The sequence below is a fragment of the Trichomycterus rosablanca genome, chromosome 23 (genome assembly GCF_030014385.1).
Source record: "Trichomycterus rosablanca isolate fTriRos1 chromosome 23, fTriRos1.hap1, whole genome shotgun sequence".
In the NCBI taxonomy this organism is placed as follows: domain Eukaryota; kingdom Metazoa; phylum Chordata; class Actinopteri; order Siluriformes; family Trichomycteridae; genus Trichomycterus; species Trichomycterus rosablanca.
The window spans coordinates 18,323,369-18,350,171 of record NC_086010.1 but is presented as its reverse complement, the minus strand read 5'-3'; the positions used below and the strand labels follow the sequence as shown (position 1 = coordinate 18,350,171).

General features: G+C 44.7%; 1 protein-coding gene across 2 annotated transcripts in view; it reads right to left on the bottom strand.

Annotated features, from left to right (window-relative positions):
* The window catches only part of arfgef1 (ADP-ribosylation factor guanine nucleotide-exchange factor 1 (brefeldin A-inhibited)), a 31,686-nt gene extending 9,576 nt beyond the window's left edge, over nucleotides 1-22,110 (bottom strand). Inside the window, exons 1-19 of one of the 2 annotated variants that reach the window (XM_062985555.1) lie at nucleotides 21,817-22,110; nucleotides 15,031-15,061; nucleotides 13,455-13,611; nucleotides 12,313-12,459; nucleotides 11,364-11,543; nucleotides 9,438-9,687; nucleotides 8,780-8,896; nucleotides 8,286-8,476; nucleotides 7,573-7,706; nucleotides 6,982-7,216; nucleotides 5,840-5,939; nucleotides 5,555-5,694; nucleotides 5,342-5,450; nucleotides 3,142-3,343; nucleotides 2,585-2,696; nucleotides 1,747-1,952; nucleotides 1,236-1,320; nucleotides 730-895; nucleotides 103-254 (exon numbers count right to left, since the gene is read on the bottom strand). In XM_062985555.1, coding sequence (XP_062841625.1) covers nucleotides 103-254; nucleotides 730-895; nucleotides 1,236-1,320; nucleotides 1,747-1,952; nucleotides 2,585-2,696; nucleotides 3,142-3,343; nucleotides 5,342-5,450; nucleotides 5,555-5,694; nucleotides 5,840-5,939; nucleotides 6,982-7,216; nucleotides 7,573-7,706; nucleotides 8,286-8,476; nucleotides 8,780-8,896; nucleotides 9,438-9,687; nucleotides 11,364-11,543; nucleotides 12,313-12,459; nucleotides 13,455-13,611; nucleotides 15,031-15,061; nucleotides 21,817-21,943 — 2,841 coding nt within the window. In that variant the 5' untranslated portion in view covers nucleotides 21,944-22,110. The remainder of the gene's footprint in view (nucleotides 1-102; nucleotides 255-729; nucleotides 896-1,235; nucleotides 1,321-1,746; nucleotides 1,953-2,584; nucleotides 2,697-3,141; nucleotides 3,344-5,341; nucleotides 5,451-5,554; nucleotides 5,695-5,839; nucleotides 5,940-6,981; nucleotides 7,217-7,572; nucleotides 7,707-8,285; nucleotides 8,477-8,779; nucleotides 8,897-9,437; nucleotides 9,688-11,363; nucleotides 11,544-12,312; nucleotides 12,460-13,454; nucleotides 13,612-15,030; nucleotides 15,062-21,816) is intronic. The other variant, XM_062985556.1, reaches the window with a different exon arrangement.
* Between the last annotated feature and the right edge of the window lie 4,693 nt (nucleotides 22,111-26,803).

Genomic DNA, 26,803 nt, shown 5'->3' with positions numbered 1-26,803 from the left:
AGAGCAGAAAACGCCGTCACGCTGCATTCTGCCGTCACTATCCGTAGCTTAACGTAAACCGTACCCGGTCATGGTCGTGAGCCATGAGCTGGCATTTCATACCTTGAACATAGGCCTGACGTGCTCCAGGTGGGTGGCGCTGGTGAACGGGGCTTGGACGTGGCTCACCGCCTCCATCAGAGCCTTGGCTGTCTTGGCCATTTGCTCCATCTCCATGTTGTAGAGCAGCCGCCTCTGTTTCTCACTGGCCACGCCTAAGTGAGGAAGCAGGAACGCAATTAATCAGATCAGGATAATTAATGAAGAAGTGCATTGCCAATTAGCATTACAAATATGGCAGTATCTAGTCAAAAGTATGTGGACACCGGATTATTATACAAGTTCAAGTTTTCCGTGGTCTCATGTAATATGTGATTTGCTTAAAGAGTTTGGGAAAGGCTATAATTTAATTTCCTTTTGCAGCATGACTGCACATAAGACCTGAAAGGAATTAATTACATATTTTTAAAAAGCCTATAAATATACACCAATAAGCCAAAACATTAGAACCACCCCATAAAAGTGCTCAGTACCCATTTCAGTGCATGTGAGGGATCTATTAGATGTCAGGCGGATAACAGTTTCTCTTGTCTACGTGTTAAATGCAGCACATCTGATCAGCATAAAGACCTGAGTGACTCAAGGTCAGCAAGGGTCACTCACAGACAGACAAATCAAACCAAATCTTACTCTGTTTATTGGATTTGAGCGGCAGCTCCTTCGTCTCCTTCATAGAGATCTTCTTCCCGGCGATCTCGTTGTATATGGATGATAAATAGTCCTCCGGCAAATCCTTACTGTCGTTGATCCCTCTGTTCATCATGATGTATTGCTCTTTTGTCATTTTATTCTTCACCTGGTCAAAGAGGATGGACAGAAGATGATTCAGCCCTGAATGTGCACATCAGCATGTATTGCTAGGTCAACACTTTGAGCTGGGGGCTACCACTAGGATCCCTAGTGGTTCTATCAGACATTTGGGCATCTGCATACAGTCATGATTGGCTACGTCCGTTTGGCCTGTCTGGTGTGTCACCGCATTGTTCCAGGGAACCACAGTTTTTCCACCCAGATTGATTTACACCTTCAGCCTCTCCAGTCTCATTAATACACTTTCACAAAGTCGGACAGTAAAACTAATAACTAAAAACGACGGCATTGAATTTAGTAGGTTGGCACGGGTAGAAGCCACTTACCTGTGGACTGTGGAGGTCCGTAGTCAACATGATGATTGAATAAGCCAGGACGTACGCGGTGTCTGCACTCGCAAACAGCGTTTGTCTACAGAGAACAGAGGACATTAAATAATATTAAAAACATAACAAGCATGCACTCCGCTGTCAGAGCATTACTTACACTGACTTATACTGAGGTGGAAAATAAACCATCATTTATTACTACTGATGTTAAGAGTCACCTGTCCTAATAATTACGATAAGTCCCAGTAAAGTGGGCGCGGTCTTTGTGTTACTGCCCCCAGTAAAGTGGGTGTGGCCACTGTGTTATCGTCCCCAGTAAAGTAGGAGTGGCTTCTGTATATCAGTCCCAGTAAAGTGGGTGTGGCCCGTCATCTGTCTCATTAAAAGTAGGCGTGGCCTTTATGTTGTTGTCCGCAGTAAAGTAGGCGTGGCTTCTGTATATCAGTCCCAGTAAAGTAGGCGTGGCCTCTGTGCTATCCCGGTAAAGCATGATTTTCTCATCACTCACCGCTGGTTGCACTCTAAGTATCTAGCAGCGAATTTCTCCATCAGACGATCTATTTTTTGAGCCTCTCCAGGGAGCCGGAAACCCTCCAGGAACAGACGCAGGGCCGAGACGAAATCCTTCCCCTGGAAGTCCATTTGGTCCACATATGCGTACATCACCTCCTTGTTGATGCGATCATTGTCTCCGAGAAAGTCTCCTGTCTGGACCTGGGAAGTAAATATAAAATTGGTGGCACCAACTTAAGTTTAAATAAGCTTCTGTTTTTTTTAGAGCAGTTACGAAAGCTTTCAGACGTTTACGGCAGTCGTGCACTGATAATTATCAAATCCTAACAGCCACAACATCTGTGAGAGCGCTCGTAAAATTAACACTCAATTAAATCCACTCAGACCTCGTCATCGGGATAATTAAAACAGGTTCTTGTTATCGCTGAAAATACTGGGCTTACGAGAAAACGAATCAACAACGTGTTTCATTAGCAGAGGTTAAAAAAACTAGCTCAAACTAGTCAGAGCGTGATGCATTTTTATTTCACTAAAATAAAAACCTCAGGTCTTCACATAGAACGATAAAATTCAGATATAGATGAGCTAATTAGATAGCGCTGAAAGCTGGAGCTTGTGTGTGTGTGTGTGTGTGTGTGTGTGTGTGTGTGTGTGTGTTCTGTTCTTTCATAATCACACTAACACAAGTGTGTTTTAGAGAAATACAGCAATATCCAGGCATATAGTCAAAATAAACTATAACATTTACTGGACATACTTCATTCCCAGTGCATTCCCATTCCTTAAGCAAGATACTAAAGCTAGAGAAGAAATAAACCGTGGATTCGACGTACAGAATCCAGTCTCTCCTCCTGGTGTAGGAACTGGGCGATGTCCTCGGGCGTAGTTCCCAGCATTCCTTGCTCCTGCAGGTACTGGATGCCCCTCTTTGGTTTTTTGTTAAACCTGGGACAGAAGAGCAGGAAGCTACAGGTTAAACTGAGGACTACAGTATTAAAAAGGTCTGTAGATGCAATACAATAGATGGAACATCTGACCATGACACACCCCTTCTGGGAAGGCTTTTCACAAGGTTCCGGAGTGTGTTTGAGGGAATTTGTGCCCCTTTTTTGGTCACATTGTGTATCCAGACAGATACAATTGCCAGAAAACGAAATGGTAAGACTTTTAAGTGACCTGAACGACTGCATAATAATAATAATAATAGAAGTTTCTTATTTACGGTCGTTTATCGCCTGTGATCGGTCACAGCAGCACTACATTGGCCGCACAGTCCACTGATCATTATTCACCATCAAAGAAAAATCTTTCATGACAGCAAGATTAGATGAAATGCAAGTAATCCATACATTTGGAATTGTAAACAAACACAAACTGATGTTGGGCTTACAGGTCGATGCCCTGCTCGATGATCTCCTTCTGCTGTTTGAGCACCTCGAACTGCTCGGGGTTGTCGGCGCCCGACATCTGCGTGCTGTAGCTCCCGATGCCCGAGGATGCCGTCGAGTCCAGGGAGTTGATGCTCCCGTAGCGGTTGATGGTCTCCGAGTGCTTGGACTCGTTTGCCTCCTGCTCTGAAGGCTTCTCCAGGCCTGACGGATGAAGATACAGAGAGAGAGAGAGAGAGAAAGAGAGAGACACTAACACTTCAGCACAGCTTTGATTTTACTTTTATAATCTAGTCATGTATTTAGGTTTTAGCAGTCCTAACAGACTGTAAGATGGATCCGTTTCAGTGTGACTGAATGCAAATGCGTGATGTCGTTCCGCTGCGTCCTGCTAGGGGGCGCCACGGCAGATCATTCGTCCGCAAGTTTGATTTGGCAGACCGTTTTACGCCGAATGCCCTCCCTGACGGGACCCTCCTATATATCTGGAGTGCACTGATACGTGTTCCGACAATCCTAGATTCACGTACCGCCTTCAGTATTCATGAGCCCAGCCTGGGATTCGAACCCCCAGAACTTAGCATTGGAACTTAGCACACAACGTTGGATCTGATTTCGTGTCGGAAACTCTCTAAAACATTTAGGACGTAACCGTCACAGTAACGTGAGTCCAGAGTCTGTCAGGAGCTAGAACACTGTTCAGACTGAAACCCAAATCCCTCCAGTCCAACACAAACAGCTATGCGCTAAACACTAAACACAAGCCGTCCTTTCAAACTCTAACTCGGATGCATACGCTGTATAGACAAAAGTATGTGGACACCCTGTTAGGGGTCACATTTGGCCCAAGCCCAGACTTACTTTGGAAACCTCCCCTGGCCAACTACACAATATGGTAAAAAGTATTCAGAGTCCTGAGCTCAACCCCAGTAAACACATTTGGCACGAATTGGGACTTCTACCTGACCTCATAAATGCTCTGAATGAGTACAAAGCACCTACGAGATTGTCCTGACCTGTCCAAATTCAAGTCACTTCTCAAAACTCATCTATTCAGAGTGGCATTTAACTTGTAACAACACGAAATAAATGCTTTTATTTTTCCTATTCTTTTTAATTAGTTTTATACTTAGATCACGACAGAAATGTGAAGTCCTAGATCCTAAAACTTGTAAAGTTTTCAGTTTCCTGATTGCATGTGAATCTGTCCTGTTTCTGTCTAATTTTAAGAAATTGTTCTATACTTGTTGTTCTCTCTCATAATTTAGCTAATTTTTAATGAACTGTCTTATGCTGCTCTCTTTGTTTTTATCTTAATTATTCTTGATGTTGATGTACTATTTTGATTTTGTACTATGATTTGAATGGTGTATGTATTTGTTTTGATTATTTGTGTTATGTAAAGCGTCTTTGAGTATCTTGAAAAGCGCTATATAAATAAAATGTATTATTATTATTACAAAACCCAGAAGGCACACTCAAAAATCTTGTCCGGCCTTTCCACAGAAGTGCCGGTGTGCCCATGGATTTGAAATATGTCGTCCAACAAGTTCATGGACAGTGAACACAGTGTCTCTTTAATCGGGTCCAGAGTGGCATCGGGGCTGGAAAATCCACAGCCGCTTGTGTAATACCGGCTCTCTCTTTGATGTGAGCCGTGTAAACAAAGAAGAAGCGCTTGAAAGAGCAGCGGTGACCCATAAAGAGCAGACTTCACAGAGAAGATCGTCGTTCCCTTAAAACAGACCTAATAACATCCACAGTGGACCGACTGCCTGGTACAGGTTACTGTAAAATTATTTATAATTTCGACTGCCTCTGTTTTCAAGTGAATAAAGTCTGTCTGGATGAAAGGGTTCAGAACAGAGCCTTGACTTTGATACATGCTGTATCAAAACGAGACAGGAAAGCACATTATGCACCTAAGAATTCTACACTGTAGCCTGGATGCTTCATTGATTCGCTTTGTTCTTCCACGTGTGCTAGTCTGTGGCCCTCCTTGACCAGCGTGGGTGTGATACAGCAGGGGCCACCAGTGTGCGATAGGAAATTGACCACACAGGGACCTGGATTTAACGGACTAAAAGGGGGCAGTATTTCAAGTCAGGTCTGTGTGGTGCTTCACATAAAAAAAAAAATGATTGTGTGTGATTGCAGTAGAAGTGTCGGGGTAATCGCTCTTTTATCTAGGTGGTCTCATACCGAGGCTGGTCTGAGAGTTCGGGTTCACGTATTGATCCTTGCTCCACTCCACCATGCACTTGAGGATGGAGACCAGACACTCCAGGCCTTTCTTCCTCAAAGTCAGGTCCTACAGATCAGAGCGGACACGCATCACAACACTGCAGGATGAAAGCTCTTCCATACGCTATTACCAGAAGTTCAAAGCCGATCGAGTGAAGCGAGGACCTGTACCTGCTGCGGCGTGGTGCCGAGCTCGTGGCCTCCTCGGCCCTGTGCGATCTTGGAGAGGTCGTTCACCAGCCTCTCGAATATATTAGCAGCGTTCAGGTCGCAGTCGTAGTTGACGTAGATGTCCACCACGCTCTGAGCGTCTGCAACAGCACAACAGCACAACAGCACAATGGACTAAATATCAAGCTCCGTATATTCATTTATTTATTTAGATTTTAATGCCACGTTTAACACAAGCTCTGTAGATGGAATGTCAGATCTGAGGTGGAACGAGCGGTTTCATACCTGCACATATCCTGGTCAGGGTCTGAATGACCATCCACTTGTGGTCGTACGAGCTAGTGGACGTCTCTAAGATGTACAGGAAAATCTCTTTGAAAAAGACCTGACGGAACAGAAACGTGAATACGGTTTGTTACCATGCATGAAGAAACGTGAGAGGTTTTTAATCAAACAAGAAACAGCGACCTGATTAAATTCGATATGGAATGCTGAAGAACCCTCTCCAAAATGCAAGACAAAATAAATAGCTGAGCATCTGAGCTCCTGCTGCCTTTTGCATCAGTAACTTGACCTACCAAGGGTCCATTTTCCCCTGCAAACCATCTTTTATTATCTACTTCTAACTTCAAGCTGATGCATGCATCTTCCGAACACACACAAAACCTAAAAAATCAATGTCAAGCCCAAAAATAAAACAAAAATAGATTAAATGAGAAATATTTGCTATTCACATGTAGTATACGGTCATGTAAACATGTCTCTTTTTTCTATACATACATTTTCCCAGGACCAACCGCTTCTTTTCACCTGCAGCAAGTGGGTTCATATGAAGAACCGTATCGTGCATGAAAAGTCTAGAACAGATCTAATTATCTCCCTCTGTGCAGTGCCATCAATCAGCCAGCAGAGGTCATAACTGCAGCAGTTATGAGGAAACCCTACAACCCTCCCACCCTCAGGTGAGCCAATCATTGTTCCTATAGGTAGCAGAGCTAAGATTCAAGGAATCAAGGGTCAACCTGCCCTGGGGGGCTTGAATCAGCGACCTTTCGATTACTAGTTCAGTACCTGAACCGCTAGGTTACAACAGCCTAAGTCCATTCAATTTTATCATGAAGAATGACAATAATAATTTCTAAATAATAATAGTATTAGCTACTAAATGATAATGATTATTATAAAATCTATAAAATAATAATAACAATATGAAACCAAAATATAGCATTAATAAGTTCACACAGGGCGGCCTGTGAATCTAGTAAATAAATGTAAACGTTGAGTCTCTCACACTCGTTCACACACACACACACACACACCCGACACCCGACACCTAAATTACAAGCTGTCACAACAAAGCAGGCCGTAATAAATCTGCACCGTCCGCAGGCTCCAAGCAGCGGAAGACAAATCTGAAGCCCTGGTACCTCGATCTGCATCTTCAGGTGAGTCTTGAAGTTGGACAGGAGCGTGAGGAAGATGGACAGGGAGAGCTCGAACACCTCCGGGACGGAAGAGACGCCGTTTTTGGACAGCGCCACGCACAGGTACTGCTTGATGGCGTTGATGAACATCTCGTTGGTTTTGAAAATGGGTCCGGCGTCCTGCAGGATGGAGAGCAGCAGCTGCAGCGAGAGCACCTTGGAGCGCAACTCGTGAGATCTGGGAGAGAAAAGGAAGAAGGGAAAAACGGTCATGCGGTTTTGTATGTTCTTTCTTTGTTTTACTTGGGTTTGTTCAGGGTTTCCCTCACACGCCCCACAAACATGCTCGTTTACCCCTAGCTGTGAGTGAGCGAGGAAATATAGGTGTGTCGCCCATGCTATGGACTCTGGGTGTCCAGGTTATACTTACATCTGCCTTACATCTAAACCCAGAGCTTCCCAGTAACCAGGGGGCCACTGTGATCCTGACCTTCCTCTATCTGATCTAAAATTAAGGTGGAACCGTCCGGCACTCTGAACCAAACTCATCAAGAACAAGATCATCATCGATCCTCCTTAAACAAGAGCACTTACTTCGGATCTGGTGGGCCGTCGGACAGCGGCTTCATGGACAGTTTGCAGAGGGAACGGAACACCAGGAAGGCATCTTTTTGCAAAATGTGGGAGAACTTGGCCCCCGGTGCGGGTCCTGCCGGAGCGGTGGATTCCTGCAGCGGAGAAAAATCGATGTGTGAGTATCCGGCTGCTACAGAAGATGAAATATAAATCGTGTTCATATGCTGGGTGGAAGATTGTAAAATATCACCGGCTATAAAACTCCAACCGTATACAACTGTACCGGCACGGAGAATTATATAGACGCCACGCTTATTACTTTATTACGAATGGCAAAGTGTGAGATGGCATTAAAAAATCATTTTTTAATAAGTTTCATTCACAATTCTTTAAATATAAAAAAAAATAATAATTATGATGCGACTTTTGGGTGGCACAGAGTATTAAATCAACCTGACCGGGTACCCACACAGGCACAATTGGCTGTGCCTGAGGCATGGATGGTCGTACACACTTGCAGCTTCAACTCTGTGGTCACGGGAGCCTGCACTACAGATGGACGATCTGGATCTAAGATTCCAATGGGCAGGAATTGAGCATGACTAAATTGGGAGCCCAAAAAAATACAAGGCTGCACTGACGAGGCCATTCTGGGGATCGTCGTTCCGCATCATTTGATCATCTGCTAGAAAATGACTGGATAAAAGTAGAATAAAGAAGAGAGGATTTACCTGACTTACCTGAGTGTCGCTGGACGAGACAGACAGCCTGTCGTCGGGCAGGGACGGAGTGAAGGTGGCGGAGATGGGCGTGCCAGGGATGCCGTTGGCGTGGACGTTCTCGCTGTCGCTACCCAGCCCGACCTCCTCCTCCAGCGAAGTGGGCGTGGTCTCCGCCTCCCCTTCGCCGCTTTCTTTAGCATCTGAAAACAGGGCGGAAGATTTAAGAGGAAAATACAAATCAAGGGTCTAACTCGGGGGTCCAGAGACGTAGATATACTGTAGATTATGCGGTTCACACCTTTAAGGTTGCCAGGTTTTACCTGAGTTGACCTCAGGTTAGACGTATTAACATCTGCTTTGCGATAAAATGCACCATAAAGGTATAATACGTATTATATATGTATTATAAATCAACGACAAATAAGAGAAGTAAAATACCAAATAATCTAAATCTAATTTAAGTACTTTAAAAAAGCGTTTGGGATTTTTGAGGCAGAATTTACCTCCGGTCACTGAGCTGACCACCTCCTTCAGTATACTCTGTACTATCTCCTGAGCTTTCTCTTCATAATTCAGGTTCTCCTCCTCTTCAGCACCGTGTGAGTCCTGCTCTGCTACACCTACAGAAAAGAGCGCACTTTCATTAACAATATATATCGTACCCTGGGTGCTCGATTCATCTAGAGCCACGCCCCGATCTCTGCGCTCCTGTACTTTCTGTACAGGCGCCCTGGGCAACCGAGGTCTTTACACAGCGTTCATAACCCCATTCCTTAATACGGTCTTTCCCACCCAGCAGACGGGAAGCCAATTATGCCTGCTAGAGGGCGCCCAGCAGAGCTGGGTAGCAGATCTGTGGGCACTTCTCTTACACTAACAGAATTGGTTTCCGACACAGGACGGTTATACTAAGCTCCATGTGACCCCGCCCCCCATCCCCAATCGCACAGGAACCCGGCATACCGCAGCGACGGAGGAAAGAGATCCTATCCGACCTTCCCTCCCCTCGAACACAGCCTCAGATGTGACCCCCACCCCCAACACAGACGCTCACACAGGAGCCCGGCATTCTACAGCGGCGCCGGGATGAGACCCTCTCCGACACAGGCTAAATAAAAGTGGTCATGCTGGATGTGGGAGAAGACTAAACCAGATCTTTACTCCGTTCTGCCGCGGTCGCCTGGTCCGCCTCGGTCTGCTCGTTCTCCTCGGGGCCGAAGTCAGAGCCGTTCTCAGGCTCGGGGCTCTCGTACTGGGGGCCCTCCACTCCCGAGCCTCCGTCGACCTTCTGACCCGGACTCTTGGCCGGGGTGTCGGGGTGCTGCTGGATCTGGGGCGACTCCGGTTCCTGCTGGCTGAGCGGCGAATGCTGCCGGTGCCGCTCCCTCTCCATCTGCTTCGCCTCCTGGAGCTGAACACGTACACACACACACACACACACACACACACACACACACACACACACACACACACACACACACACACACGAAACACACAGACACTCTGTTTAAACACACACACGGTTCAGATCCAAGCTGGTGAGCAGTGTTTGTTATTCCCTGGGGCGAAGCCAAGCTGTGGAGCGCCCACGTCTTCACTGCGATCAGAAATAAACCTTCTTTGACAGGATGCTGGGATTCTTCACACTTCGCTAAGTGGGAAATTCAAATTGTCTGATGCATGCAGTCAAGAGCAGAGCTGTCATGCTTGATCTGATGGAAGGCGCAGTGATGTGTGGGTAAAAATGGATGTGAGGAAATGCTGGGAATGGCGGTTATGGGTGAAATAGCAAAAACAAACACTTAAAAAAAATAGCCTATTTATTATCCGGGCTTGGGACGGGCACCGAGAGGCTACTGACAAGTGCACCTCACAATAGCAAGGCTGTATAACCAAACCAAACCAAACCAAACCAAACCAAACCCACCCCCAGCAAGCAAGCTGACAGAACAGGATAGTAAAGGAATGAAGATTAGTATCAGCCACACTATGAAGGTTACTGCTTGATATTTAACTGAAACCCAAGAGATCAATAACAGCAACCCTACACACTCCAGAGGCTTCACACTACTCTATAACGATCATGAGCTTTTATAATCAAAGACAAGCATTGAACCAGGACAAGATTTATTTATCATTCATAAAGATGTGGATTCGTGGATGTGTTTTCACGCCTCAACCAGAGTTTGAGCCAGATTTATTTATTTTATTAGGATTTTAACATCATCTTTCACACACTTTGATTACATTTATGACAGGACAAGTAGTCACGGACAATTTTGCATCTCCAGTTCACCTCACTTGCACGTCTTTGGACTGTAGGAGGAAACCGGAGCTCCCGGAGGAAACCCACACAGGTACCTTCTTGCTGTGGGGCAACCTCCCTGTTTTTCCATACACCTGTATGAGCATCACCTGTACACCTGCTCATTAATGTGATCATCCAATCAGTCAGACGTGTGGCAGCAGTGGAATGCATTGAATCAGATGTTTATCTAACAGTGGCACGATTATTGATCGGAAACTGCTGATCTCCAGAGTATTTAATGCACAACAGTCTCTAAGGTTTATGCAAAATAGTGCAAATCGAAAGAAACAGAAAAACATCCAGTGAGCGACAGTTCTGTAATGAAATGATTCAGATATTCTCTGTATATGATCCCAGTGGAAAGATCTATGCTGAAAATCTTCACTCATTATTAACATGCAGTACAAGTCACACACACAGATGAAGGAAAACAGCCAGTCGTTCCTACAAGCACTTCAGATATCAGACAACTCAAAGGAAAATTGGCCGTTTTGATGAGGAACTGCAGGCAAACTTAAAAAAACAAAAACGAGGCACATCGAGTGAAGCCGACACACAGGAGGATTCAGATCAAGCGAACTGGAGGCACATCCTCTGGCTCTTTACCTGCCGCTCACGCTTTCTGGACGCCACGGACCAACTGATCTTGTGATTTGTAAGCTAGGTTTCGAAAGCAGGAGGGGGAAGAGGGCGTCGATCGAGAAGAGAGGAAGAGGGTTAGGTCAAGGCCTGACGCGCGGGCACGTTATCTGACCGACGGCTTTTAAAGGGCGACTCACTGCCTGGTTCTCCATGCGGGCGAAGATGACGTTGAGCATCTGGGTGAGGGTGGCTTTGGCTGTCGTCTGGTTGATGGTGTTCTTGCTGGCCAGGTAGATGTTGTAGCACGTCCGCACGGCCTGCAGCACCGTGCCCTCGTGGATCTCGATGTGCTGGGAGGTCACTGCCGTCAGCAGGGCCTGTAAATAACAATAAAAAAAAATAAAAAAAAGAGTACAGTGGTACCGTTACCCGACGTCCCTTAACTAAATTCGAAATATTTGTACCCTGAATCTGAGCTAAATCTGCATCAGTGTGGAATAAGCGTCAGATCCAGGGTTACAGCTCCACGTGTATCTGTGTTTATCTGGATTCTCCTCCCTGTTTCACTTTTAAACTTGTGTTACAGCTCCAGCTTCTGGTTGAAAATAAAGCTTAACGTGGTTTAATGTGGTAAAAGAAGGAGACAGGAGCACTAAACTTCTCTTCATTATTACTGCTCATAAGTTCCTCCACTAATCACATTCCTCACTCGCTGTTTTACTACAATAAGTCACGTTAGGTTTTGTGCACCGCCGTCACACTTCATAGGAAATAATCGCACAGGAGCACAAAAGCTGTGTCGTCATTTCTCATGTGAATGCAGAAACAATAAACAAGTGAAGCTAAAGTGCAGCTTTTATTGTATTTTTATTGATATTTAACTGTTTGTAATTGTATTCCAGTGTTTTTATATTATGTTTGTGTCATTTTCAGTGTTTAAGTGTCAAAAACAAACTCATTATTTTGCATTAGACTAAACTATATGCAGTTCCACGGAACCATGAACACGTTAACAGGTTTCCCAAACATCCTTATGGAAAAAAAGACCTTAAAACTCAACGTCTTTAAAACTCTACGGCACTCCCAGAACCGACTGACGCGGAGTTTCAGGGTACCGCTGTATTTAAAATAATTCTATGAATAGACCTTTATAATCTGCAGCTGAACTCCCACATCGGTCTGCGGGCCCTGGAAACATCCGCAGATCGTCTCGATGATCCTGTCGATGAGCTTCTTCCCCGGGGTGGTGCTGTCTGGGGCGCTGCCCGTCAGATGCCCGTAAGCTATGAGTTTCTGCACACACACACACACACACACACACGTGCTCGACTACATGACAAATCCCAAGCATCTCTCCGTGAAAAGCGCTGAGGGTTCAAAAACCGCAACGCTACAGATCACTGGCAATTCAATTACTGTGTTTATTAGCTCGCTGGATTAGCCAGGACGTCGCTTAATTAATTACAACAGGGATAATCAACTGCAGCCCTCCAGAGGCCTGATTGGTGGTTTTCATGCACAGACACCAGGTTTCAGAGACGCAGTACAGTGGGTGAAATGTAAACACTACACAGTAAACACTCTACACCCCTGCTGTGCTATAAAAGCCAGTAAAAACTTCCAATCACATCCATATGTGAGCCTTAAAATCCAGATGTAGATCCTTAATGATTTAATATTGGCATAAAAGCCACTATGTTGTACCCTAGGTGTGGCACTGTAGGAAGCAATTTCACCACAGAAACAACCACAAATTTGCATATGAACAGAATTCCAGAAAATAAATGTTGTTTTTGATCATCAAGCCCATGGCTGCTTTTACATGATATGCGCTGCAGCACGCAGATTTATTATAGTTAAACTTTTACCTCGTTTGCCACTAGCCAATGAGACAAATTTTCTATATGTAAATAATTAAACTAAATATTAAAGATAAGACACCAAACTTGACCCCCCCCCCCCCCCCCCCCCCCCCCCCGTGTTTATTTTAGATCTTTCTGAAATAAATAGGGCAGTTGTAGCCTAGTGGTTAAGTCCCACCACTGCCAGGTTGCCACTGTTGGGCCCTTGAGCAAGGCTCAAATCATGCAACATCTGGAAACAACATGACACAAAACATGACTACAAGGTGGTGCAGTAAGGCCGACCGGCTCCTGCTCAGAGTAAATGTGTTGACCATTAGAGAGAACCACACGGTCGAGATCCCCCGTTCTTTTTTTTATTGGCATGTACGAACGGCGTTCTGATTTCTGACGGCGTACTGCGGAGTCTGTCGAAGCTTCACTGACCTGTAAACAGTCGAGCGACGTGCAGACGATGCGCGGACATTTGGACTGGCAGGCGAGCTCGAACGGCAGGAAGTACTTATCGGCTTCGATGAAGTTGGTCTTGGATTTGATGGGGGGCAGAGTACTGGAGCCTGACTTGCTGTCTTCAGCAGGGGGGCTAAACGGTGGGGGGTAGAAGAGGGGGGGGAAAAAGATGAAACGAAACGGACTGCACGATCAGAGCAGCATTTCAGAAGAGGATGATGGGGAGGAACTGAGATGAATCTGAGGAGAATGAGAGCGACATGCAACTAACTAACTAACTAACTAACTCTCACTCTCAATAATCCACCAAGTGATGTAGGGATCAGCCTGGCCATGTTTTAACCCTTTAATGGTCTGGACAACACCTGAACATTGAGAAATATCAGGATGGTGTTGACAATTATGTCTACATCCACATCTAGATTCACATCTAGATCCCTGTCTACATCCACATCTAGATCTAGATCCACGTCTACATCCACATCTACATCCCTGTCTACATCCACATCCACATCTAGATCCACGTCTACATCCACATCTACATCCCTGTCTACATCCACATCCACATCTAGATCCACGTCTACATCCACATCTACATCCCTGTCTACATCCACATCCACATCTAGATCCATGTCTACATCCACATCTACATCCCTGTCTACATCCACATCTACATCCCTGTCTACATCCACATCCACATCTAGATCCATGTCTACATCCACATCTACATCCCTGTCTACATCTAGATCCATGTCTACATCCACATCTACATCCCTGTCTACATCCACATCTACATCCCTGTCTACATCCACATCTAGATCCTATGTACATCCCTGTCTACATCCACATCCACATCCACATCTAGATCCCTGTCTACATCCACATCCACATCTAGATCCATGTCTACATCCACATCTACATCCCTGTCTACATCCACATCCACATCTAGATCCATGTCTACATCCACATCTACATCCCTGTCTACATCCACATCTACATCCCTGTCTACATCCACATCCACATCTAGATCCATGTCTACATCCACATCTACATCCATGTCTACATCCACATCTACATCCCTGTCTACATCTAGATCCATGTCTACATCCACATCTACATCCCTGTCTACATCCACATCTACATCCCTGTCTACATCCACATCTAGATCCTATGTACATCCCTGTCTACATCCACATCCACATCCACATCTAGATCCACGTCTACATCCACATCCAGATCCATGTCTACATCCACATCTAGATCCTATGTACATCCCTGTCTACATCCATGTCCACGTCTACACCCACGACCATGTTTATGTTCTTCTAGAATCTAGATCCACATCCACATTGTGTCTAAATACTTTGGTAAAAATAAGCTGTATTTAAATAATCTTGTTTGGGCTGTATCTACTCCTTGGAGCTTAACTTGTGTCACCAGGGAGAAGATGCCAACTCTCTGACAGCTGCCCCGATGCCACACTGCTCCATGCCACCATCCTGATAATTCTCGACAAACAGAAAACGTTCAGCAGGAGGAAATGAACTCTTACCTTAATTTCTCTGATTCCGCTTTGATTTCCTCTGCAAAAGAAAGAGAAGCAAGAGCTTTAGGAAACACATCGAATTTATAATATATATCTAATATACATCAGAAAAAAGGCAAAGGAATGTGAAGAGAGCAGCGTGGTCCTCCGTACCCCTCATGCCCCCTATATAGATCCGACCAGAATGGTATTGAGTGTCTGAGATTGTGTGTGATAGCTTTGCATAGTCAGCGATGAGTTGCCGGAGCACCCAGGGGAACTGAGGATATCCAAATTGGCACACCAGCACCGAGATTCTGAACTCCTCGATTTAAAACTCGCTATTGCCACCGGTCAGCTGGGCGCCATCTAGCAGGTATAATTGGCAGTGCCTGCAGGGAGGGATGGCCGGAATATGTGGGCGGGGTCTTCAAACGCTGTGGAAGGACCCTGGTTAGCAGATAGAGGCACCAGTGCAGAGTGCATGGGTGGAAAAGCGTTCCGTACTATCATGTAGTGATTTTTATTATCAGCCACACATATAGAGGAGCACTTGCGCTGCATTTTAATGCAACTGGTCACAGAATACCACAAAATGAGCTGTATGGAAACTCATTCATATAAAAATCTACAATGTCGCGCTCTTATGTGTAAGATCTGGTTCTCTCGTAGCAGAAAAAAATTTATTTTTCATTTATTTAATAAAGACGACCAGGTAAAGCTCCCGGGAACGTTCCACACCGCAGTGTGAATGAAACAGTGAGGAACTCATCGTGCACTCATCGAGCGGCCGTGTTGTTAAACACGGCGTTTAGTATTCACGCCGACGTGCTGGCTCACGCGCCGCTTCTGTTTACGCTGGCAGCGATTTCACAGATGGAGCGCCGCGAAAAGCCAAAACAGCAACTCAGAGAAATGATTCAGGAGAGCGTGAGAAAATCAAAAGAAAACAAGAGACGGAGGATCGGCGCGAGGAAGAAAAGATCACTACTGTTTTGGAAAGACGCATGCTAATTCAAATCAGAAAACGTTTACGTCTACACCTTGGGTTGGCGCTGCCACCGGCCTGGCCGGGCGCTCAGCGGGTGCAAAAGGCTAATCTGAGGCTAATCCTCCTAGACACTACGGCAGCCGCTCATGATGTGAGGTAGAGCCGCTCGATAGTAACACGGTCATCAGAACTCTGAACGAATCCACCGCCGGCTGGGGTGTCACAAAAATGTGGAGCCACTTAAAATAGGTTACGAATCCACACACTTACAAACCTTTGTTTGGTTTTGAGCTTTAGGAGAAGCTAAACGCTACGTCTAGATCTACAGCCACGTAGTTCACGTCTACACCTACATCAACCTCTACGTCCACGTCTATGTCCATGTCCATGTCTAGATCCACGTCTATGTTCACATCTACATCTACGTCTAAGTACAGATCTACGTCCACGTGTACATCCATGACTACATCCACATCTAGGAACATGTCTACATCCATGCCCACATCTACATCTACGTCTACATCTACATCCATGTCTATGTTCATGTAGATCCACATCCACTTCTACGTCTATGTCCATGTCTACGTTCACATCTAGGTTCACGTCTACATTTATGTCTACATCTACATCCACGTCTAGATCCATGCCTAGGTACACATCTCAATCCATGTCTACGTCTACACCCTCATCTACATCTACGTCCACGTCTGTGTCTACACCCACGACCATGTCTATGTTCATCTAGATCCACATCCATGTCTATGTCTACGTCCACATCTATATCTATGTCCAGGTTTACGTTCATGTCCACGTCTACATCCATGTCTACACTGACATCTAAGTCCACACCTATGTCTACATCCACGTCTACGTTTACATCCACATCTACATCTATGCCCATGTCCACCTCCACAACCACGACTGCATTCACATGTCTTCTACATCAACATATACATCTCCATCTACATTCACATCCACATCCAAAGCTGCGTTCACATCTGCATCGTTTACATAACATTTAAATCACTTATCCAAATATATGTGTAAATGCAAAGCAATTAAGGGTTAAGGGCCTTACTCAGGGGCCCAACAGTGATAACATGGTGGTGGCGATGGCGCTTGAATCAGCAAACTTCATATAACTAGGCCAGTACCTTAACCGCTGCGCTACCACAGCTCAGCCACATCTACATCCACACCCACATCCTCTCTCACACACTCTCACACACACACACACACACACACACACACACACACACACACACACACACACACACACACACACACACACACACACACACTTGGATGCTCTCCAACACTCCCATGGAGAGCAGAAGTGTGGGAGTGAACACATCGTAACAGCTCAGCGTCGTCTCAGGCCGAGGCTGGAACAGTCCAACAAGGCCTCATTCACGGCCCGTCCGATAAGAATAATCAGATCTGCACTGATTTACAGAGCAAAACTCACACGTGAATACACACGGGCTCGGACGGTACCATCACACCACGGAATTCCAACCTGTCGTACAAGCTTTTAACTGTCTACCATTTGTTTGATTCATAGGGAGGCTCCAAAGATTTCTAATGAAGGTTTCGGGCGGCTCTTCAAAGCTCGTCTGACCCTCCAAGCACTAACCGGACTTAAGGGTGAAGAGCTAAGCCTTGACATCCATAGTTCCATACATTCATGAGTGTTTGTATGTCCACCCACAGACACACGTCACCACCACTCAATAACGAAGGCAACCTGAGCCATGTCTATTGTCAGAGGTAAACAGCAAGCCGTTTAAAGGGACGACGCATCATGCGGGTGGTAACCGGGTACCAGTTTACGACCTGGGTTCCTCCACGGCAGCTTTACTGCACATGTGCATGACGTGTTCGTTCTTATAACTCATCATAGCAGAGAACCACACACACGGTGTTCCTAGACTGGAGGTAACTGCTGGACGGGCTGTTTACACAAACCGTACGTCTGCATTGTTTACCCAAGTGCCACCTCCACCGTGGTGAGACGAGGTCAGTCCGGCGCTTTGAAACGCTGTTGACTCGTCCTGTGCCCGAAAGTATGATTTATTAATCACCCGCCGGAGATCGAATGAAACACGGTGGCGGAGTGAGGATGCATTATTTATCCCGGCGTGAAATGTCACCACGAATGACCAAAAGTATGTGGACACACGGCCATGAGCTTGTTGGACATCACATCCCATCTTGAATCTAACAGTCAGCACTCTTTTGGAAAGGCTTACAATGATTTTTGGATGGGAACTAGGCACATTTAGGAGGTCAGGCAAAATAGACCTGGCTCACAGTCTACAATCCAATTCATCCCACAGGTGTTTAATGTGGTTGTGTGTAAGGCTTTATACATATTTCTAGTCATTATTTAAAAGGATCTACAGTGGGCGCTCGGGTGGCACAGCACTATCGTACTCTAGAACGATGCCGAGATCTGGGGATCCGGGGTTCGAATCACAGTGGTGCTATCGACCAGTCGGGCATGGACACTACATGGACCCATAGTGAATCTTCTGGAGTACAAGGAGTTTGTTGGGTGACAAATCATCATTTCGGTAAATGTGTCTGTGTTTTGTGAGATTTTGTGAGGCATCCCAAGCGCCTGGGCACTGGTGGGCATCAGGGGAAATGAAACTTCCCTCACTAACCACGTCAGTTGTGGCACAAAAGCCCAGCGGTGGCGCTCTGCCAGCCTTCCTATGTACTGCCTGAACGTGTCCCAATTATATCGACGTTCTTAACGAACCCTTCGGGTACCTGACGCAGGAAACGAGAAGCACACATACGAGGTTCAAACGAGGGATCAATAAACGACAACTAGCTCCTAACGCTTCTTCTGTGTGACGTCCATGACAAACTGTGAGGTGTGTTTTACAATGCCAGGTACATCTCCTCCCGACTTTAGAGAGGAGAAACTTTCTTGTGATGAATAAGACATGGAAAGACCTGCGGTTACACGAGCGAAGACGAATTAGCTGATCGACCTGACTGCTGAATAATAAATGAGCTGAAGTCTCCTGGTCGCTCTCGGCTGCTGAATAAAGTTATCGGCCTTAAAAAAGAAGCAGGGAAGCACCGGGTACGAGGGAGAGACGGCAATCAATGGCTAGTGGCACTTTTATTATTAGGGAATGGACGGACGCTTCCTCAGACAAGGGTCCTGCTGTGTACTCTAGGCTTTGATTTGACAGTAGGTGTCACTGTTCCAGTTGTGATATGAAAAACCCTATACATCCTGCCCTCCATTCCTTTTTATTATTATTATTATTATTATTATTCAGTCCCATTAATTCGATTCTGACTCCTGGAGACATGGCGTTTCTTCAGCAGATCCTGTTTCCTGTTTTGGAGAGCTTCGGTTTGGTTATCTGGGCTTGGATTGAGAGGTTTGATTTGGGCGAGGAACCATTTGTTTGTCTACCCTGCGCCTGGACCAGAACTCAAAGGCACGGGTATTCCGGCTCATCGTGTCCGTTGAACGCCCTGCCTGAGACCTCAAACTCTCCGGTTGTTTAATACGAATAAAATCGTATTTATAAAATATGATCAATTGCTTATAGACACAACACGTTACATGGCGATGGGTTGGAGTGGAGACCAGGTCAAAATCTCAGCCTCTCCGATTTGAATACCAGCGCATTATACAAATAAACTGGTAACGTGTGGTAGGTCGCGTCCCATCCTTCTCTGCTCAACAGGTTACTTTTAGAAACCAGGCTGTCTGGTCTAGAGGAACTGAAGCCAGAATTCAGAGATTTGGGCCCCACACACACACACACACACACACACACACACACACACACACACACACACAGCCCTAAAAACTAGTTCTCCCTGTTTTCTCAGAGCGCATTGTGCTCAAGGAACAAAGGCAGGTCTTGAAGTCTCAGGTTCAGCCATGTAATCTATAGGCGGTGTAGTACCTGGACGTTTGGAGTAAATGCGGCGCTGGAAGCTGTATTAATCGGAATGGCGTGAGGACACAGTGCTGTCTGGGCGTCTCTGTGCAGGCCACCCCTGGGGGGAGCCGATTATTACCCGTATAAGCGTCTGGCGGCCTACAGCGGAGCTGAGATTCGGAATCGCAACTGAACACAAAAACGTCAGGTGGTTTCATTTGTACCCATCGCAGCGTTTCATTAACGAATCCGACAATGACTTATTTGTCAGCAATCCGTTAATTATTAACATCCTTAGTGTTCAAGGGTTGGGAAGGATTTTGGTCATTTAATACACATTACATATTACAATCGGATAGAAAGACACCTCCTGCTTCACTTTCACTTTTAACACTTGCTCCTGTCATTTTAGGCAGCGGGGAAGGGGGGGAGGTAATGATTGGTAGGGAGGGGGGGGGGAATGATTGGTAGGGAAAGGGGGCACAAGCTTGTTTACAAAAGAATAGATACCCTCCAATAATCCAACTACCCCTGTACTGGGTTTGTCTCCCCAAACCTGCTTGCTGACCCACCCTCAGCACAAAAGGCGTTCAAGTCTGTTGACGAGGAACAGTAACAGGGGCTTGAACCAGCGACCTTCTGGTTACTAGACCAAGACCCTAACCACTAGGCTACAACGGCATTTAGCAGACGCTTTTATCCAAAGTTACTTACAGCACTGTGAGAGTATATATTACCTAGGCAATTGGAAGGCGTTGTTAAGGGTCTTGCTCAACAGTGTCAACATGGTGGTTGGGTGGTGGGACTTGAACCAGCGACCTTTCGATTACTAATCCAGTACCTTAACCACTGGGCTACTACTTAGAATGGTCCAAGAATGCCGTCCTTGTGCCAGTCACCCAATGACCTACCATACACACAAGGGTTCGACATGGCAGGACTGCCTTGCACAGAGTGGTCCAAGCTTATTGACCAGGGGTGGCTGCCCACCCTGGACCACCCTAAAACCGCCTAGACCCTTTTACAACCACCTTGCACCTGGTCTTTATGCTGACCCCATATAGACATTGAGTTACGAGGATGGGGGTGACACTGCTGACATGGCAACACAGGCCCAGTAGTCCGAATAAGAAACCGCCCCGTCTACAGGGGTTTGTTGACATGGTAACGCTGACCCACCCTGCCCAAGCTTATTGACCAGGGGTAGCTGCCCACCCTGGACCAACCTAAAACCGCCTGCCTGGACCCTTTTACAACCACCTTATACAACCACCCATATATCCGCTGAATTACGAGGATGGGGGTGACATTGTTGACATGGCAACACACACCCAGTCTGTCCCAATCAGAGACCACCCTCTTGTTAAGCCGTCTACAGGGGGTTGTTGACATGGCAACACTGACCCACCCTGCCCATGCTTATCGACCAGGGGTACTTCCCAACTCTGGAACATTCTGTTAGGATTTATCATCAACAATCAAACACACAAACAAACAAACAAAACAAACGTCACCTTAGCCTGTATGAGCTAAAAGCTAGCAAGGTGGCTAATGCTAAGGAGCTGTCAAACGAGGGCAAAGCAGCTGCTCATTTCCTTAGCCTGGTTCCTCCTAAGACGGGCAAAAAACACACTTATTTAAAAGTGACACGACAATACGAGCGTGTGTTTATACTTATTACAGTGTGAGTGATCATTTAAGACGAATAAATCAAGTAAATTAGAGTAATTGTGTATAAATAGTGTAAAGTGGGAATGCAGTGCAATGCTAGCACGTAAAGCTAACTGGAATGTTGGGATGTTGGCAGCACTTCAGCGGCTCGGCTGGCACCCCGGTGTGACACATTTGCTCATTTATGTGATTAAAATGTATAAATATGGTGTAGAATAATGTGGAACTCACCCAGGGCGAGCTCGCAGGCTTTGCGCAGCTGGGAGTGATGCGCTTTCTTCACCTCTTTATCGGATAAGATCTTGTGCAGAGCTCGGCTCACAAACATCTTCTCCGTCCGCTGGTTCTCCTCATACATGACTCAGTAGCGACGAGCACAGACCCCCCCTGAACGTAGCTGCTCTGCCCACCGCAATGCCCCCTTAAAACAACCGGCCCGAGAGCACCGAGCTCAGCCTGGCACACACCGAGAGAAAAACAGCTCCGATCTCCTTCAGCTCAGCTCCATTAGCAACCTGCTACCTGCGCCATGTTGGAAGGAAACGACGTCACACACTCACACACACGGAGTGGAAGAGTGAGCGAGCTGTCGGATGCTAATCTGCTAATCGTTTATCTTCCTACTCCTCATTCATTCAACTAATTATATTTGTTTTATATTTTCCCCCTCATTAAACACTAAACACTTCTTTGCCGCATTTCTATGTTTCCTGCAACTTTTCTTGTTCTCTGACTGAACATACTAAACATACTGCCCGCCCCCCATTTGTTTTCTTATTTTAAACATACCCTACTTTATCTTTATGCTTATAAATTCAGATTTTCTTTACATGAATAAACATTCACCCCTCATGCATGCCTCTTGTTTTAGATTTTTCCCCTTATCAAACTCTAAACACTTTTAACCAGCATACACTGTCGCCTCACAGCAAGAAGGTCATGGGTTCGATCCCCAGGTTGGGCGGTCCGGGTCCTTTCTGTGTGGAGTTTGCATGTTCTCCCCGTGTCGGCGTGGGTTTCCTCCGGGTGCTCCGGTTTCCTCCCACAGTCCAAAAACATGCAAGTGCGGTGAATTGTAGACACTGAATTGTCCAAGACTGTGTTCGATACACCTTGAGAAGTGATGAACCTTGTGTAATGAGTAACTACCGTTCCTGTCATGAATGTAACCAAAGTGTAAAACATGACATTAAAATCCTAATAAACAAACAAACAAACTAACCAGCATATGTCGTGGTAGTTTCATCATTTTTATGTTCCCTGCAACTTTTTTTGCTCTCTGACTGAATAAACTGACCCCAAACATTGTTTTCTTTTCCTAAACATACCCTACTTTACCTTTGTGCTTATATATTAGTATTTTTTCTTTATATGTATGAACACAAGCCAACAAACGTCATGTGGATGATTCTGAAGTGGACGTATGCGCTAATTGTTTATCTTTCTACATTTTCATCACATTACATTTACATTTTCATTTTCAGCATTTAGCAGAAGCTTTTATCCAAAGCGACTTACACAGTGAGCGGAACACGATGAGCAATTGAGGGTTAAGGGCCTTGCTCAGGGACCCAACAGTGGCAACTTGGTGGTGGCGGGCTTGAACCAGCAACCTTCTGTTTACTAGTCCAGTACCTTAACCACTGAGCTATCACTACCCCTCATTCATACCTCTAATTATATTTGTTTTATATTTTTCCCCTTATTAAACACTAAACACTTCTAACCAGCGTATGTCGTAGTAGTTTCATCATTTTTATGTTCCCTGCAACTTTTCTTGCTCTCTGACTGAACATACTGACCCCTCCAACATTGTTTTCTTTTCGTAAACATACCCCACTTTATCTTTATGCTTATAAATTCATATTTTGCCTTTACATAAATAAACGCAAGGCCAACAGATATCATGTGGATCATTTAGAAGTGGACGTATGTTGTGGACAGCACTACATGGTAGTTTTATCATTTTTATGTTTCCTGCAACTTGTCTTGCTCTCTGACTGAATAAACTGACCCCAATATACCACCCAAACATTGTTTTCTTTTTGTAAACATAACCTACTTCATCTTTATGCTTATAAACTCAGATTTTTTTCTTTACATAAATAAACACAAGGCCAACGGACATCATGTGGATAATTTTGAAGTGGACGTATGTGCTAATCGTTTATCTTTCTACCCCTCATTCATTCCTCTAATTATATTTGTTTTATATTTCCCTCCTCATTAAACACTAAACACTTCTAACCAGTGTATGTCGTGGTTGTTTTATCTTTTTTATGTTTCCTGCAACTTTTCTTGCTCTCTGACTGAATAAACTGACCCCAGCATACCAATACCAAAACTGTTTTCTTTTTCTAAACATACCCTACTTTATCTTTATGCTTATATATTAGTATTTTTCCCTTATATGTATGAATACGTGGCCAACAGACATCATGTGGATAATTCTGAAGTGTACGTATGCGCTTTTTGACGTTTATTAATAGACAAAAACAGAAGTGACTGAACACTTGCTTCCCCTTACAGTATGTACTTCATAAAAATATTTAGTGGTAGAAATAACTGCCCTTACTGGACCACATCACAGTTACTATTGAGGAGGTTGGCCAAAAAGCCTAGCCATTGGGAGGTGCACTTGCAAGTGTGCTCTGAGTGCCAGTCACAAACCCAGATAAAGATAAGAAGGGTTGATTCAGGAATCAGGCATCCGGCAGAAAAATATGTCATTAGAATAATTGGCTGTGGTGCGGGAGCGGGTGAAAGGACTGCCCACTGCAATACAGCACTGTGCCACCAAAGTGGCTAAAGAAATAGAAAATGGTAATACCATGTTTAGCAGCAATTATTGCATAAAACTTACATAGAGAACATCAAGGTACTGATGCAGCTAAGCAGTTCCACACCATTATACAACCACCACAATTTTGATCGCTTGGCTCCAGATAAATATTATTGCAAAGCATTGGTGGATCAGAAGAGCACTGTTGTTTCTCCCGTAGACACTAGCAGTTTTCAAATCTCAATCTTTTGATGACCTTTTCTTGCAGCTCTTGTTTGTATACAAGTGCCACACCACCACTTCTGCGTCAGCTAAAGCATCCTGCGTGTCCTTGCTTTCAAATAGCTTTGCTTTGCTGGCCAGTATAAAGGTTCTATCTGAGTGTTTTCTTGGTCTTTCAAAGCTCCTCTTGACCTTCACAGTTCTGACATTTTCGGCAGTGGAAATCACAAGTTGAAGAATGCTTTATATATGTTGGAAGCCTATAAAAAACTTTTACCCAGCATATGTGAACAGATTGATATTTCTATCTTGTTGCCTAGGAGTTATTTGAGTCAGATAAACCACATTCATAAGAAATATTCTTCTTTACAGATGACTCAAACTCTGAATTTGAGCAGAAAATAAACAGTGAGATGAATCATAAATGTGGGCTATTGCTTGTGCTTAATGTCAAAATGTTTAGCCTGGTCATTAATGAAGTTGTTTGTCTACATGATTCCAGTGATTAAATTTAAAAAGCCAAATATTTGGGAACAGAAACAGCAGGATAAAATGCTGGCATATTGTGGTAATAAACAATTAATTCTATATTTGTTATAATGACTCATTTTTTGCTTTTTTAATTTATTAATTTATGAATATTTATGAGCTTGGCTGAGGTCAGCACATTTCCATCATTTTATTGAGCAAAAGTTTGTCAGATTTCTGCCCTGTAAAGTAGAAATGCCTAGGAGTAACAACTGCCTCTGTAAGTCATGTAAGAATTGATCCTCAGGAGCCTCATAGATCAGGTTTCTGAAGCCAGATCAACATGTTCAATGCCAAGCATTGCTCGACTATTGTGAGGCATTAGAATGTAGAGCAGTGGGAACATGTTCTCTGCTTCTAAACCTGGACTACAAGTGCTGGAAAAAGACCTACACAGAACCCTAACCCTAACCTCAACCTTTGGGATGAATGGGAATAATGACTGCAAGCCAGGCCATTTAGCACAATACCATTGTTCTTGAATTGAAGCAAATCCCTGCATTCCTGTACTAAAATCAAGTGGGAAATCAAGCTACTATTACTGTTCTCAGCTTTAAAAGTGCTGTCCACATATTCTGAGCCATATAATATAAAAGTAAAGTAAAAAGTAAAAAACTTTGTGCATTTTAATGTATGAGGTCTGATTCATGGTTGGAATTCCTCACACATTTTCAAAGCGCTTTCTTCTTTCTTGTTAAACACATACCGCTGTAAAACTCTGCAGCACCCCAAACAGACATCAGTCCTCTCCTCGTGAAATGAATTATTAAAAGCAGATTGGGGTTTCTATGGAGAACGGGCTTTTATTTCCGAGCGCCTACACCAGACCCGTCTGAATAAATCTGAAAGATGAGCTTTCATTAAGGTTCATTAAGATTACAGAACACCACTGAGAAGTGTTCGCCGGCTGATTTATCGAATTCTGGTGTTACGCTCAGGTTTATTATACAAGCCAATAAAAGTCTGATTTAATACTGGAACCACTTTAGCAAAACTGCACTGGTAGAGCAAAATACTGAGCACACTAAATGCCTTTGAAAGCATACATGCATGGTCAAAAATCTACATACACTAGATAAAACATGTACTTTTACCAAATGTACATTTTATAAACTACACCATGCAGATGAACGTTGTGGGTATACAATTACAAAAACTCTTTGTCCACCTTCCCCTGTACCCCATTTATCAGTAAACCCTCACTGGGACCATCACTGACCTGACGTTATGTGTGTGGTGGACTATTCTCATCACTGCAATGACAATAACATGGTAATAACATGGTAGTGTGCTGTTCTGGTATGAGTGTATCAGGTGCAGCAGTGTTGTTGGGATTTTAAACACTTCAGTATCAGGAAAATAGCAATTTAACCAAAAATATAAAGCCAGCAATAGCTAACACTGGCCTTGATAAATGGGATACTGGGTGGGGTTTTTTATTACGCTAGCCCACCACATCTCAGTGGTGCTATCAGCCAGCTGGGGTTCTACACCTGAGGAGGGATGGATGCCGAAGCCCTGAGATGGATTGGCATCCTGTACAGGGTGTTCCTGCTTTGCAGCCAGTGTTTCCCAGTGGAACCAGACCCCCACCACAACCCTGACCAGGATAATGATGGAAATCAAATCAAATCAAATCAAATCAAATAAAAACACAATTAAATGATCATTTTAGCTTATTTCACA